Source organism: Rhinopithecus roxellana, chromosome 7 (assembly GCF_007565055.1).
Source record: "Rhinopithecus roxellana isolate Shanxi Qingling chromosome 7, ASM756505v1, whole genome shotgun sequence".
In the NCBI taxonomy this organism is placed as follows: Eukaryota; Metazoa; Chordata; class Mammalia; order Primates; family Cercopithecidae; genus Rhinopithecus; species Rhinopithecus roxellana.
In genome coordinates, this window is record NC_044555.1 from 42,895,540 (window position 1) to 42,910,649 (window position 15,110).

The window sequence follows — 15,110 nt, forward strand, 5'->3', positions numbered from 1 at the left end:
CCCTATGCACTGTTTTGCATTGGATAATACTATAGTCTTGTTACGTATCCTAACTAGCTAACTAACTATGTGAGATTTTTACAAGAACGGATTGATAGTGATGTACAGTGAGATAAATGAATGAGAGTTAAGACTGTGTTTTAGTTCCCACTGTCAATGGCAAGCAAATTAACTTAGGTTATTTTCATACTTACAAAACAGAGGTTAATCACATCTTTCCAAACTACCTCCCAGAAATAATCCTCCTAGAGGATATGATGTAAAGGATGACACAAAGTACACCATGCTATACACATAATAGGTCCTGCCTTTCTTTTTTCACTATTCCAATTTTAGGCTATGAATTCCTCATTCTCAGAATGATAAGTATCTTGGAACAGAACCTCCACAGATTCATGTGGTAGCAATATCATAATTTTAATTTTTAAAGTACTTTGAAAATAATGGCATATGATTACAGTCTTCTATGAAAATGTTGTTTGTTTTATTTATTAAAACACAAATGTGGAAGTAAAAAAGTGAAACTTGACTTAATCTTTTAATCAGGAAAATGTTTTTCCTTTTGCATGTCCTTCAGGTATACCTGGGTTGGGGTTGGCGTATGGTGAATCCCAAGCTTAAAAAATTGTATTGTATATGTAAAGAGGATGGGGCATAAAGTAACTGGTCAAACAGTTATCAGAGTTAAGTTCAACAGCCCTTCCTAGATTATAGTAAAAAACACCTGTTAATTAGTGAGTGAATTACTCCTGTAGACTCAACATGCTGAATAGCAGAACAACTTATCATGGCCTGCAAGTCTCATTATTTGCTATAACTGCAATTTGATCTGTTATATAATTAAGATATAGCTAGAACTACAAGTCTTTGATCTGTATATGAGATTGTATGTTACCATCATAATTACCATGACAGTCTTGTGGTCACTGAAAATAATTTGTTAACAATGCATGTGTGTGGTGCAAGCCACTCCATGATAACCAGGCCCTAAATGATTAAATAATTAATGCAGGCTCTTCCCATCCTCCTAAGAAAAAAACTAGAAGTATAAATTGTACTATGGTCTGCCAGGTATTTCACAGCAGAGAGGTACCACCAGTCAGGATAAAAATCCTGTAGAGGATGAAGAAAATTAGGGGAAATACTTTCTGAGGAAGAAAATAAAAAGATTCAGGCCATTTAATAAACTGTACAGAAAAACATTTTTGCTGCTTTAGAGAAAGATGCTGGGATCTTCTCTGTGGGGTGTGTGCTAGAGTCTTTTCCCATTGTATGATGGTCACTGCAATAAAGTCTTTCTAGGAAATAAAAGGATCCTACTCTTCAAGGAAGCATTTAAAAGAAAAATTGTAAGACCTACTTCCCACAATTCCTCTGGTCTCTGACTTGCTATATACCTCCACTTTATAAGAAAATATTTTCACTTTACAATGGGAATATCAGAGTACCTGTGTATATCTTCCAACACAGTACAAGGCATCAATGGGAGGGAAATCAATAATTAATGGTTGATGAGTTTAGGGTAGGAAGCAGTCAGTGGAAACCCTAGCGATAGAGAAAGATGGAGAACACACTGTGGTGGAGGAAATTAGAAAAGCATATAATAAAATTCCATCTGTTTTCCTTTTAGTTTTTCTTGTCGTATCACACACATGCCAATAAATCATACGTGATTTATTTTTTCTGACTCCCTTTCACGCTCTTACTATCACTTTTCTTACTATTCTTCCTAATTCTACAGTGATAATCCTATCCCAAGGGTAGTTGTTTTTAGGAAATATTGGCATGGCATCTTAAGTTCTTTAGAGGAATGTTGTTTTAGGTTAGTAAGCAAGAACCAAAGAGAAAAGATAATAACGAGGTCTAAGGGGTCAAGGAAGAATATACACTGTTCAAATTGATTTTGAGATAATTGATAAAAATAGATATATTCACATATATTTCATATTATGAATATATATTAAATGTTCTAGGCAATAAGCTATGCATATTAAATTATGCCCTAAACTATAATTTTTAATATAATAGATGTTAAAATGATATTTGCTGCTTTTGCAGTCAAATGACACTTTTTTTGCTTTTAATTCTTCAGTGGCACCTTCACCAGGTACTGCATAGATGAGATCATGACTTTTGTATCTTTGAATGGCCAGTCTGTACTCTTTATAAGATCCCTTTTTTTCTGAGCAAAAATGGTTCAGAAAAAAAAAAAGGTCTAGTAGTTTTACTTTTACATCAAATTTTGGTTTCCTTTCACATGTAGATTTGACTTAATATCTACTTCTAGTGTGTCAGTAGCAAAAGGAATAAAAAATTTATTTAGGATGCTACTACATTTATGGAAAAAATATCAGAGAAAAATATATTCCAGTGCTAAATTATCTTGTGTCTTTGTCAAACATGTATACATAAAAGAAACTGTAAAAATTATTCACAGAGATTGACATTCTATGGGCAAAACACAGTTAAACATTTTGTGGTTTATTTCTTTTTCCTCAAGCAAATGCAGTGGCAGATACAGGGTCAGTATGTCACTGTGCCCTTGTACTTTATGATGTTATCTCCCCTGAAATTTATTATTTTATTTTATTACTATAAAGTCAGTTCATGGTGACAGTTGTCTATTTTCTAAAATGTAGGAGCTTCATATTCTGTTTTTGTTTTACCTATTGTTATTAAGATGTTAACTTCAATTTTTTTAAATTTAGGAAACATGCACTGTCAACTATACCACTAGCCACTAACAATGAAATATAGTCATACAAAAGTTAACTAAGGTATAAACATGCAAAAGGAGAAGTCTCCCTGAGATCATAAAATGATGTTATTTTCTGTTCAGCAGTTCATGTTACTGCTGTTCATGCTAATTAATTAAAGGAGCTGTTGCAGTAATGTGCAAACAGGGAATCTGAGAAACTGAGAGGGCTTTTAGGTCTCCAAGTGAAGTTAAGTCAATCTGGGCGCAGGCAATCAAATGTAATGAAATCACTTGTCAGTGCTAAGCTTGCAAAAACTGTGAAGTTTGACTAGGGAGTAAAAGGATTATAATTAGATTTCCAATAGGATAATAACTAAATGGCAGAACGCAGTAAAAAGAAATATTACTTTGTTAGCTAATGGTACTGCTGTTCAGTTTTAGTTTTTATCAGCACACTTGTAGTTGTGCTAATTTAATTTGCTTTTATCAGCAAAAATGCACTACGCAAATGGCACTTGAATGTCATTTGCAAAAAAATCATTGATCTGAAGGTGCACTTAATGACACCCGGTATGTTTATTTTATGTGAAACAGGGATTGGTTGATAAGATGGTTGATGTGCTATCTTGCAGGCCCTCAACTGAGTTATAGGAATTTGGATGGAATGACATTAGCACAAGTTCTCCACCAAATACTTCATCTCTAGAGATAGCAGACATAACCACTGGAGTAGTGTATACACATTGTGTGATCACCAGAAAACATTCTGCAGGAGTTGCTATGGTAGACCCCCAAAATATAAAAGATACAGATATCCTTTCATGGAAACTTGGTCTATGCATATTATCTTCTCTGTCAAACAACATTCAAAGCATAAAAGACATGAAATAACTAAGCTGAAGAGATGTATTATATACATATAATGTATTACATATAATACATTATATATAATACATAATATATATACACTATATATAGTATATATATAAAATCTTATATATGTAAGATTTCTGGTACATGTGCAGTTTGTTTGCACTAAAACTCACGTGGAAATTACCATAAAACTGGATATGACTTTTTTGCTTCCGGAGTGGTCATGTAACGTTTTTCTAAGTGCCTTTTAAATTCTTAAGAAGATGTCACAGTGGAATCAATTGAATTTCAAAGGGAGAGTACTAGGTGAATGACAGATGTCTATCTAGCAGAGCTATTGACAATAGGAAAAGAAAGAACTTTCCTGATGCTGGAATTTTTCCTGTGATGGAGATGAATTTTGGAAATGGTATTGTATTGGCATACATGAACTGACCCTCACAAACAATGATGGGAAATGATCTTTCAAGTTAAAAAATAGGTTTCAAGGGAGATGGAAAAGATTGAAACAGTATCAAAATAAGTCACAAAAAAGAACTGTGACTCACAAAACCAAAATTAATAGGAAGAACAGAAAAATAATGGCTAAGCTTGCTTTTCACATTTTCTGAGCATTATACATTTTCTAAATTTCATAGATACATTCAAAAGTAATGTTTCTATTACTTTTTATTATTTTACAAATAATAGGCAAAATGTTTGGGATTTTTAGGTGATTATTTGACCTGATTGATTTGGTAAACTCTATTTAAAATTATTTCTGATAATATTTTTAGGCACCTATTTTCCTGGCTAAAAGAATAAAATTTGCTATTTTTTAAAATTAAATTGTGATTCTACTGTCATATTAACATAAGACATTAACTCTAATTTTTCACAAAGGGATGATAGGGGTTTTATCATTTACAGTGCTTAAATGTTGTGCTAAGAGAAGAGATAATGTGTATTTTTCCATTTGTATCACTTTTATATAGAATCTTATTTAATATAATGTAAAAGACAGACATCCAATAAAGAATTATTAACCTACCATATTTTACCATATATAGACAATATTAAACATAAATACTAGACAATGTAATTTTTAATTTGGAAAAAAATACAAATCAGCTTCTTTGCTTTAAAATAAATTCCATCTCAATCCTTTTAAGATGAATCTAATTATCTTGTATTTAGCAAGTAAAAACTTGTAGAACTTATTAAAAGTATGCACAGTGAAAACAAGTATTAAATGTGTCCTTCCCTAAGTACAAGTAAATATGCAAAAGCAATTCTTAGTAGATTTCATAAAAAAATTTGGAAACGAAGAGTGGATCCACCTTTTGCTTATATCTCCTAATTGCCCACGAATAAAATATCACTATTTGCTACATGAAAATGAAATAATTTTAGGAAAGTTCAAAAGCTTGCATTTCTCTCAGAGTTAAGAAAGATGTTACTACTATGAACTAAAAGTATAATATAAATTAAATGAACAGCAATAAATCAGAGGTACAGGTTAAAAGATAATAAACATAAAACTCACTAGTGGTGTATTCGGATTACCCTCTCCAGTTTCAAAGCTGACCTTAAACCCACTCAAAGCAGGGCACAATCAAGTTCAACGTTCCTTAAAGACTATGTCTATATTTGCGTGTCACTGATTCAGAAGGGATCAACTGCTTCAGGCTATTCATATCTACCATGGAGCTGGTATGTGATGGTAACCTCAAAAACCCGGCCCACAACTAGTGGGGCACTTCTTAATGAATTTTGCTGTGATGAATTGGTTAGACAATTGAATTCCATTTGAATTGGTTTTGCTCATGTAGACACAGCCTTTAAGCTGAGGGAATAAGCAGGCAAGCAAAAAAGGGATAAGAAACAGCAAAAGCTTCATTGAATGAGGTAAGCATGCATGCTTTTACACCTAACATAGTTAATGCATTAGTTAGGTCTACCCAGCTGCAACAGAGTCATGCATCACTAGAGTATCCATGAGAGCTAACGTTTCTGGTTTTATAAAGATGACTCGTAAAACTACATGTTATGAAGCTACCACATAAAATGGTGACCCTCAGATGAACCAAAATGGATATTTTGGTCACATCCAGTTCTGTTGCCTTTATGTAGATCCACTCATCACACAGTAGAAAGGCACTGATTAATTCCAGCAAGCAACATATTCATAGTTGTCTTCATTTTTCAAAGTTAGGAAATAGTTTTCTCATTAAAATGTTCTTTATTTTTTATTAGAGTGAGGCATTTTATCACAATAAATGTGAAAATAAATGGAATCTGCATGCAAAGGTCTAGAAGTGCATTGGAATCAACCGGGAACATTTTCGGTGGTCACATTTAACTCATATTTTTATGTGCTTTTGCACTCCAGTGAGACTCTATATTGATTTGTGTCATGTTTTCTTACTACTAAATATTGTCAAATATTTTTAAAGATGTAAGCATTTGTGATAATCATGGAAATCACGAATTATAAGTCATGTCCTGATTTTCATACTTAAGTGGTCTCTAAGATTAACATCAAAATTTAAAGAATGAAAAAAATGTTGTCTGGAACACCTTTAAATCTTTGATAAGTTATACTTATTGTACCTGTGGCTTTTACAAAGGGTAAAGTGGTGAAATTACAAAAATACCTTATGGTATTGTACACTTTGAAAAGGTAAATTACATTCACATTTATGCATTTTTAGAATACGCCTGACATACAAATGTGTATTCTTTTTACAGCTAAACGTATTTGCTCACATTGTATATGTAAAATTATTAGTCCCTATGTAACCATAGTTATTGGGTTTTCAAAGCCATGTTAAGTATTTTCTTCCTCAAAAAAACTGCAAATTGTTTCCTGTGTCATAAAGTAAGAAGGGTTAAAACTTATTTATTTTATTTATAAGAGTATCATCATAGGAGCTCATCCCAACCTCATCCCCAGGGGTCACATAATAAGCAGTCATAGAAACAAGTTTGCAGTTGACTGTACCTTGCATAGCAGCACTGTCATGAGGAGTCCCATTGTTTTCTATTTCAATATCTGGAATTCCAGTATCTGAAATAAGTGACATGCAAGATTAAGGTACAATTAGGTGGTTCCTGATTTCATTTAAAGGGAAAACTCCAGTAAGCCAGTACTTTGGTCCTATAGATAACATAAGACTTTGGGTGGCATTTTCGTTTTTGTATGTCTGTTTTTAACAGTAAGAGGGAGGATTATAAACTGCAGCTGAATTTTACAATTGAGCATATATTTCTAGGTATATTGTAAATACCTCTATTTTTTTCATTATCTAAAAATAAATCTTAGAAAAATAGTCTGTCCATTAAAACCGCCTAAGACTGTCAGGTTAACTCGTCCCCATCCTCATGCTATATTTTCCCTTTGTAAGATGTGATTCATGATATTATTTATGATATATATATATATACACACACACATATATGTGGAGATATATATCTATATATGTGTAATATATATCTCCACATATATGTGTGTGTGTGTATATATATAGTAAGTACAAGTGAATACCAAAATATTCATTACGGTTTGTGGTCTTCATGTATTACTGGCTCTAGAGGCAAATGTTTTATGATTGTGCTGCTCAGGTAAAAGCTAGTAATTTTGATGTAAAAAGGTTCTGTTTGTGTGTGTACATATTTATTTGAACATTTACTTGAAATTGGGTCTCAGTGAGATGAAACAATGTCATGAGGCCTCAGAATTAAAAATAGAATCAAAAAAGTTTGGAATTAAGATCTTTCATAATTCAAGCATCTCCGTTTACAGGATCTGCAGGGATTTACTCAGAACATGTTTTTTCAACCCGGTACTCCTTAGGCATGGCAACACTGATGGAATCTGCATTAAAGGAACAAGCATTGCATAGCTAATCAAAATACAGTTCACCAAACATCAGCATATTCTAACATGAGTAGACCTAATGCACCTACATTTTAGGTGCAGGGTGGTTATCAGTGTTATTGCTTCTACTACAGAAGTCAGTAGGATTTCCTATTATTCCAAGGCTATTTGTATCTCCTGAACAGTAGTTATTTTGACTGGGTTTAATTAATGCTCTAAAATACTTGGTCTCAAATTGATTTTTTAATCATTCCTGGACAAAATATATCCGTTTCCCTCTCTCCCTTCCTTTCTTCCTGCTTTCCTCTCTTTTTTTTCCTTCTTCTATTTTTCTTAAATCAGTTTTGCTTTGTTTACCTTGAAAGTCCAAATCAGACATTACCTTTTAACATCCTCAGGCCACTGTCACTAGTGGTGGCTTGCTTAAGTGCCTGCTCCACTTGCTCTCGGCGCTTTGATTCAAATTCCAAGGCTTCCTGCAATTTTCTCTTGGTTTTTTTCTCCTTTTTCAGGCGCTTTTGCATGGTAGCTGAAATGTAAAAACGTAGCTTGCAAAGACTTCAGCAATGAAATAGGGATGCCAGTTTTGATGAATTATAAGCCACAGATATAGATACAGAGAGATATAGAAATGTTTCACTTGACATATGGTTAGCGTTCTTTTGGTACTAATTCTCATTAGGGTCATCTAAAGAATGCTTTATATACTGTATTTCAATCACACAACTGACTTCTTTCTATTTTCACATTTCCAGAGTGTATGTTCTGTAATACACATGCATTTGTATGATGGTGGCAGTGGTGGTGGAGAATTGTCTTCTACTTTGACTCTCTATATGCATTTAATGATCCATTAAACATTTTATAATTCTCTCAAGAAAAATATTCTTTTTATTCATCAGGTTACTGATTACTATTCATATTTCAAAATGCAAAAAAATCCTGAAAATGTCTATTAGCTTGCAAAATATAGTCCTTAAAATTGAAAATGGTAAGTGTCCATTCCTCTGAAATTTTACCAGTTGTAAAGGCAAATATCTGCCTGTTTAATGTATATATCATCAATCTCTCTCTCTCTCTGCCTCTCTCTCGCTCTTTCTCTGTATGTGTATATACAGTCATAGGCTGCATAATGAGATTTCAGTCAATGATGGACCGCATATACAATGGTGGTTCCATAAGATTATAATGGAGCTAGAAATCCCTATCACCTAGTGACATTGTAGTCATCCTAATGTCCTAGTGCAATGCATTACTAGTGGGTATGTGATGATGATGGTGCAAATAAATCTACTGTACTGCCAGTCATAAAAATAAGAAACTTTCAAGTAAGAAAAACACTTTTATCTCAGTTTTACAAATGAAGAACCTGAGTCCTTGACAGGTCAAGAAATGTACCCAAGAAAACATAGTTACTAGTTTTCAAAGCCTGAAGACCAAAGATCACATAGGTAGTTGTTCAAAGCCTAAAGACCATATAATTGGCCAGGGGACCAAGGTGGGTGACCTCCAAGGTTTCAGGTAGCTATATTATTCTATGGATTTAAGTGTTTAATCTGCAAAGAATATTATTATATAAGTGTTTTTAATCCAAGTAACACACTATGACTAGTAACCAAAAGAGAATTAGGTAGAAATTGTTTCTGAGTGTGGAACATTGCTTTCTTCAATTAGAAAAAAAAAGTTTTGTAAATTATTTTAATACACACATAGTTTTATATATAGTTATCTATATTTTTATGTATGTAGTTACATACATTCTTCATACATTATATATATACACACATACATATCACACGCACACAGACGGACATAGTATGTTTACTATATCTTTGGAGAGATGTTACTTTATGATCATAATATCAATTTCCCCTCTGTCTTTCCCATCACGTGACTTTAGGTAAAGAGTAAATTCTTTGTCATTAAAAGTGGGGTATACCGGGTGTGGGATCTTTAACAAAGTAAAAGAAATTTTAATGATTATCTAGAACAACTATTGTAATAGGTGAGGATACTGGGATTCAGAGAGATGAAGTATATATAGTTTCTATAAATCAACCAAGATGACAAAGCAGTTTCCTATAATTATGGTAGTCATTACATACAAAATGCTAAAAAAAGTGCTTAGCTACGTATGAGACACTTGATAAACATTAACCCTAGTAATATTAGTAGTCATGATAATGGCAGTAGTAGTAATAATGAAAGCAATAGTATTAGTGGTATTATTATTATATTGTGATAAATGCTAAATTTATTAAATACAAATACTTCACAGAAAATTTGATAATAGATACAATATTATACCTACCATGTCTAAGGACTTTTTCAAAAACAATAGATATGAATTATAAATACAGACCTGATGAGTCTATAAAAAGTCAGTGAACAGAAATCAAAATAAATAGATCCCTAAAAGTTAGAAGCCAATTTTACCATATGTAGTGGATTTTCATAAGCCAATTTAAGAGTCTTATTATATTTAACATACAATTTTTTGTATGTTTGGTATTAAGGAACTCTACTAAAGAAATGTGAGTTATGATTGTTAATCATAATATTATATTTTGTATACCAAATATCAGAAATATATCAATTTCTCCAAACTTTAAAAAGATGGTTTAGTCTTTGATCTGTAGTATTTCATGAATTTGACAAGATAAGCAAAACGGGCTTAATTCTTTTTAAGTGTAAAGACTAAATTTCCATTTTGAATGAAATCAATGATTCCTAGGCCCTAAGGAAAATATATAGTATGTTTTCTATTTTATAAAATAAATTTCAGAGTATAATATGCTACTTTCAATCAGTATAAAGTTAGGAGATTTCATGCAACTGTAGTCATCTTTCTTTGTTCAGGTAGTTATATTTGGATTATGGATTTTCACACCCTTTCTTTGCCTGTCTTTTCCACTCTCTTTGCTAATTTTAGGCTTTGTGACCCCCTACACAGAAGAGTAAACAGGGAAGGGAAAGAAGTTGAAATTCATAAATGTCATGTTTATGGCTGTTTAGTATTTTATGATAAATACAGGGAAGATGTGGAAATTATTGACTAAAGTGAAGTTTTTAATTCTCTGTGGCTTTGATATGAACTATTCTCGTTTATTCATTAATCAAGTGGCTACTCACAGTTGGAAAGTTAATCCTATTTGTGAACAATTCTAAATATCTCCATTCCTTCCCTTTGGTCTCCATCCCTATTTCCGCTACTCTAATTCAGTCCTCCTCACCACTGCCTGGATGACAGCAATCTCCTTTTGCATAGTTTTCTTTTTCTCTAGTTTTATATGCACTCCCCCAATCTATTCCCAACATGGTGGTGATTGATCCAATTGAAATCAAATCAGATCATTCCACTGCATATCTTTTAATATTTCACATCACCTACAGGATAAAGTCCAACCTTTCACATGATTAAAATTGTCCTTCATAATGCAGCTTCTACTCCCAACTTTCTCCATCATCTCCCACTATTCACTTCAAAAACCTCGACATTATAATAAATTGTATTTAGTTATCCATGTATGAAGTTTCTTGTCCCCAAGCCTTTGCTAACTGATACCTCTGTCTAGATTGCCCAAATCACTTAAGTTTTCTTTCTTTCTTTTTTTTTTTTTTCCTCCTGATCTTTCAAGATTCAGATTCAGGTGTCAGCATCAGGAAGTGTTCCTTAACCACTGTCAACAAACTAAGCTAACTACTCACTCTCTGTATAATCATATTGACTGGACATGGCTGCTTTTGCCACTTTGTGTTAAAAGTAAACGATTGCACTAGCTCTCTAAAACAAAAATCCTTCCAAAATAGAGACTGCTTTTTATTCGTGTTATAATCCCATAATCTAACACTGTGCCTGGCAAAGGGTATGCATTTCATATATAAGGAATTGTTAGATTATTTATATTCAGGTGAACTTTATGAAATTGTGAGATAACAATAAATATTCACGTTTCCAAATCTGCAGCTGGCCCAAAGTGCAGACATAATTCATTTTCTTTTAGTATAAAGAGCAATGTTTTAGTATAAAGAGCGATGTGTTGGTTTATACATAGTACTTAATTCTTAGCTTATCATTTTATCTCGGACAATATTTCTATTAGTATTGAAAATACCTCCAACATAATATTCACTCTGTAATTGAACTTGTAAAACTTACTTCTGCTTTGAAGCTCAACTGCAAGTTGTCTTTCAAGGTTTTCTCTAATTTCTCTCTCTCTATAAAGCTCCAGTCGTAGTTCCTTCTTTTCTTGTTGAATCTGCTTCTCCTGGATGCGAGCATTATCCAAAGCCACTTTCAGTAGACCCTGTCAAGGTACAGGAAATGACATGCAGTTCATCTTATCTGTTTTAATTTATCAAATATAAAATAATATATGTAGGTGCTAATGTCTTGTATTACATTTATTTTGTTTATAGAAATATTGTTGACCTGAATGTTGGTCAACAGAGTCTCGACGGAGGACAGACTATCAGCAAAAATGAATGGTCCAGGGAATCCAGCGGGCAATGCCTGCCCAGGAGTCAGCTGTATCTTGTCCAAGGGTGACTTCATTATTGGAATTTGTACTGGTACCTCTTCTGCAAAAACAAAATTAATATCAGAAGGTTCACAGATTAAGAGCTCAAAAGTCACACTATGCCACCTCTACCAAGCATCTATAAAGATTTTGTTTCTAAAACTAAATGACTGACACTCTCATAATTAGAAGTCGTATTTATTCTCCAGCTGCCTCTAATTTCCAAAAAATAAATATTTCAGTAAAGAACTTGTGAAACTGAAACAATGCTTATGGCTAAAGAGGTATAAAATCTGCAGAAAAAAAATTTAAGATACATACAATTGACATATGTGTTTATGAATATCTATAAGTTAAATACTCAGATCACTTCCTGGAAAAACATAAGCAACATTTTATTTTTTCTTCTCTAAATCTATTAATCTATCAATCAATTATTTATCTTGATTATCTTAACAGCTTTATTGAAACATAATTTACATAAAATAAAATTCACCTATTTTAATTATACACTTCATTTTTAGTAAATTTCTAGAGTTGTCTAATCATTACCACAAATCTATTTTAGAACATCTTAATTTCCCCTATAAAGACTCCTCATGTCCATTTACAATTAATCTTCTTTCCCACCTCAGCCCCTAGAAACCATTAATCTGCTTTATCTCCAAAGGTTTGCCTTTTCTGAATGTTTCATGTAAATAGAATCCTACAATACATGTTTTTTTGTGTCTGACTTCTTTCTCTTAGCATGTTTTTTAAGCTTATCCATGTTGTGGCAGGTATCGGTGGTTTATTTTTATTGCTGAATAGTATTTCACTTCATGAACGTACTAGCTTGCGTTTAAACATTTTCTAGTTGATGACTATTTGGATTGTTTCCAGTGTTACTTTTTTTTATATATATACTTTAAGTTCTAGGGTACATGTGCATAACATACAGGTTTGTTACATATGTATACATGTGCCATGTTGGTGTGCTGCACCCATTAACTCATCATTTACATTAGGTATGTCTCCTAATGCTATCCCTCCCCACTCCCCCTTCCCCACAATAGGCCCCGATGTGTGATGTTCCCCTTCCTGTGTCCAAGTGATCTCATTGTTCGGTTCCCACCTATGAGTGAGAACATGTGGTGTTTGGTTTTCTGTTCTTGTGATAGTTTGCTAAGAATGATGGTTTCCAGCTGCATCCATGTCCCCACAAAGGACACAAACTCATCCTTTTTCATGGCTGCATAGTATTCCATGGTGTATATGTGCCACATTTTCTTAATCCAGTTTGTCATTGATGGACATTTGGGTTGATTCCAAGTCTTTGCTATTGTGAATAGTGCCACAATAAACATACGTGTGCATATGTCTTTATAGCAGCATGATTTATAATCCTTTGGGTATATACCCAGTAATGGGATGGCTGGGTCAAATGGTATTCCTAGTTCTAGATCCTTGAGGAATCGCCACACTGTTTTCCACAATGGTTGAACTAGTTTACAGTCCCACCAACAGTGTAAGAGTGTTCCTCTCCAGCACCTGTTGTCCAGTGTTACTTTTTATTTCATGGAATATCCCTTATCAGAAAATAACACATATGACATAAAATCACAAGTTACACCTATTCTCCTCTTTTATTTTTATGTTGTATTCTTCAATATTCTCATTACTCAATAAAGAGCTAGGAATATAATTTTTGTTTATAAATATGTTTTATATTTGCTTCAAACAGATATACCTAATTATAAAGGGAATCCCCTCCTACTTTGAGAACCCTGAGTACTTGGTTATTCTGGCTGACAATCTTTCATATGACCTGTATGAATTAGATAAATTTTCTTCTGTAAATGCATATGTAAAAAGAAACTGCCACTGAAAGGTAATCTTGGGATGTTAATGAAACAAATTCAGTTACTCTTAATTGGGTTCATCAGCAGTGCACGACGGGGTGAATCATAGCACCTCACACAGTTACGCTGCTCACTGGAGTATCTTAATTTCATCAAGAGAGCACAGGCAAAGTTTAAAAAATACGCATCTCTCTGGTCAGAAAAAAAATTCAGTGACTCCATATATTTTAATGAGACTCGCTCAACAAAAAAGACTTGGCTTAAATCTAGACATAACCAATTTCACACGGTTTGGAAACAACAACAAAAAAAGGTCTCTTGGTTCTGGTTCCTGTAGGTTTGGAATATGGATTTGTCATATATTAAGACTCCATTTTGCAATTGCAAGCAGCCTACGTATGCAGTGTGCAGAGTCTTGAGCCCCATTAATTTAACAGTTACCGTTTGCTGTGGAATTTCTTGTGTGGGAAGTTGTGCCATTCATTTGTGGGAAACTTCAGTGAGATTACTTAGTACTATCTCTGAATAAAAGGCTCTTAGTATATGTCACCTTTACATTTTTTATTTTTCCAAAGCAACAGCAATTTAAAAAATGCTATATGATTATATTAGAGTCAACAGTTTCACACTGTTTGAATCCAAATATTAAAAAGAGCATTTATTTATTGACCTTAAATAATTCAATAAAATGCATGAACTGTATCATTAATATTCTTTTTTTTTAATTTATAAAGAACATAAATTTATTCTCTCACAATTCTTGAGGCTTGGAAGTCAAATATCAAGGCACTAGAGTATGATGAGGACCTTCTCACTGCATTCTCATGTGGTACAAGTCAGACACACAAGAGAGAGTGAACTCACTCTTGCGAGCTCTTTTTATAGCTTATTAATCCCTTCGTGAAGACGGAGCTCTCCTGACCTAAACACCTTTCATGAAGTCACAACTCTCAACATTGTTGCATTGGAGATAGTTTCCAATACCATACCTGGCACAGTGGCTCACGCCTATAATCCCAGCACTTTGGGAGGCCAAGGCAGGCAGATCACCTGAGGTCAGGAGTTCGAGACCAACCTGGCCAACATGGAGAAACCCCATCTCTATTAATTTTCTTTAGCACAGAAAGCTATGAGAATAACTTCCCAGAAATTGTTTTTTAGTAAAGCTTTAAAAACAGTATTTTGTTCACAGATGCAAATGTTTTCTACAATTCACTTGTAGTTTATTTTCATACTCTAGTTATGTAACTCTGACTATTTAAAATTAACCCTAAACTCTTACAAGACATTTGCCTCTCTACTTTTTTTTTGGTAAAGTC

The 15,110-nt window shown here is 33.2% G+C and overlaps 1 protein-coding gene across 2 annotated transcripts in view; it reads right to left on the reverse strand.

Annotated features, from left to right (window-relative positions):
• LOC104655361 (dachshund homolog 2) overlaps positions 1-15,110 on the reverse strand; it is a 194,654-nt gene that overhangs the window by 10,005 nt on the left and 169,539 nt on the right. For both annotated transcript variants that reach the window (XM_030934124.1, XM_030934125.1), the window contains exons 5-8: positions 11,863-12,011; positions 11,590-11,737; positions 7,813-7,959; positions 6,555-6,620 (exon numbers count right to left, since the gene is read on the reverse strand). In XM_030934124.1, the coding sequence (XP_030789984.1) occupies positions 6,555-6,620; positions 7,813-7,959; positions 11,590-11,737; positions 11,863-12,011 (510 nt within the window). The remainder of the gene's footprint in view (positions 1-6,554; positions 6,621-7,812; positions 7,960-11,589; positions 11,738-11,862; positions 12,012-15,110) is intronic.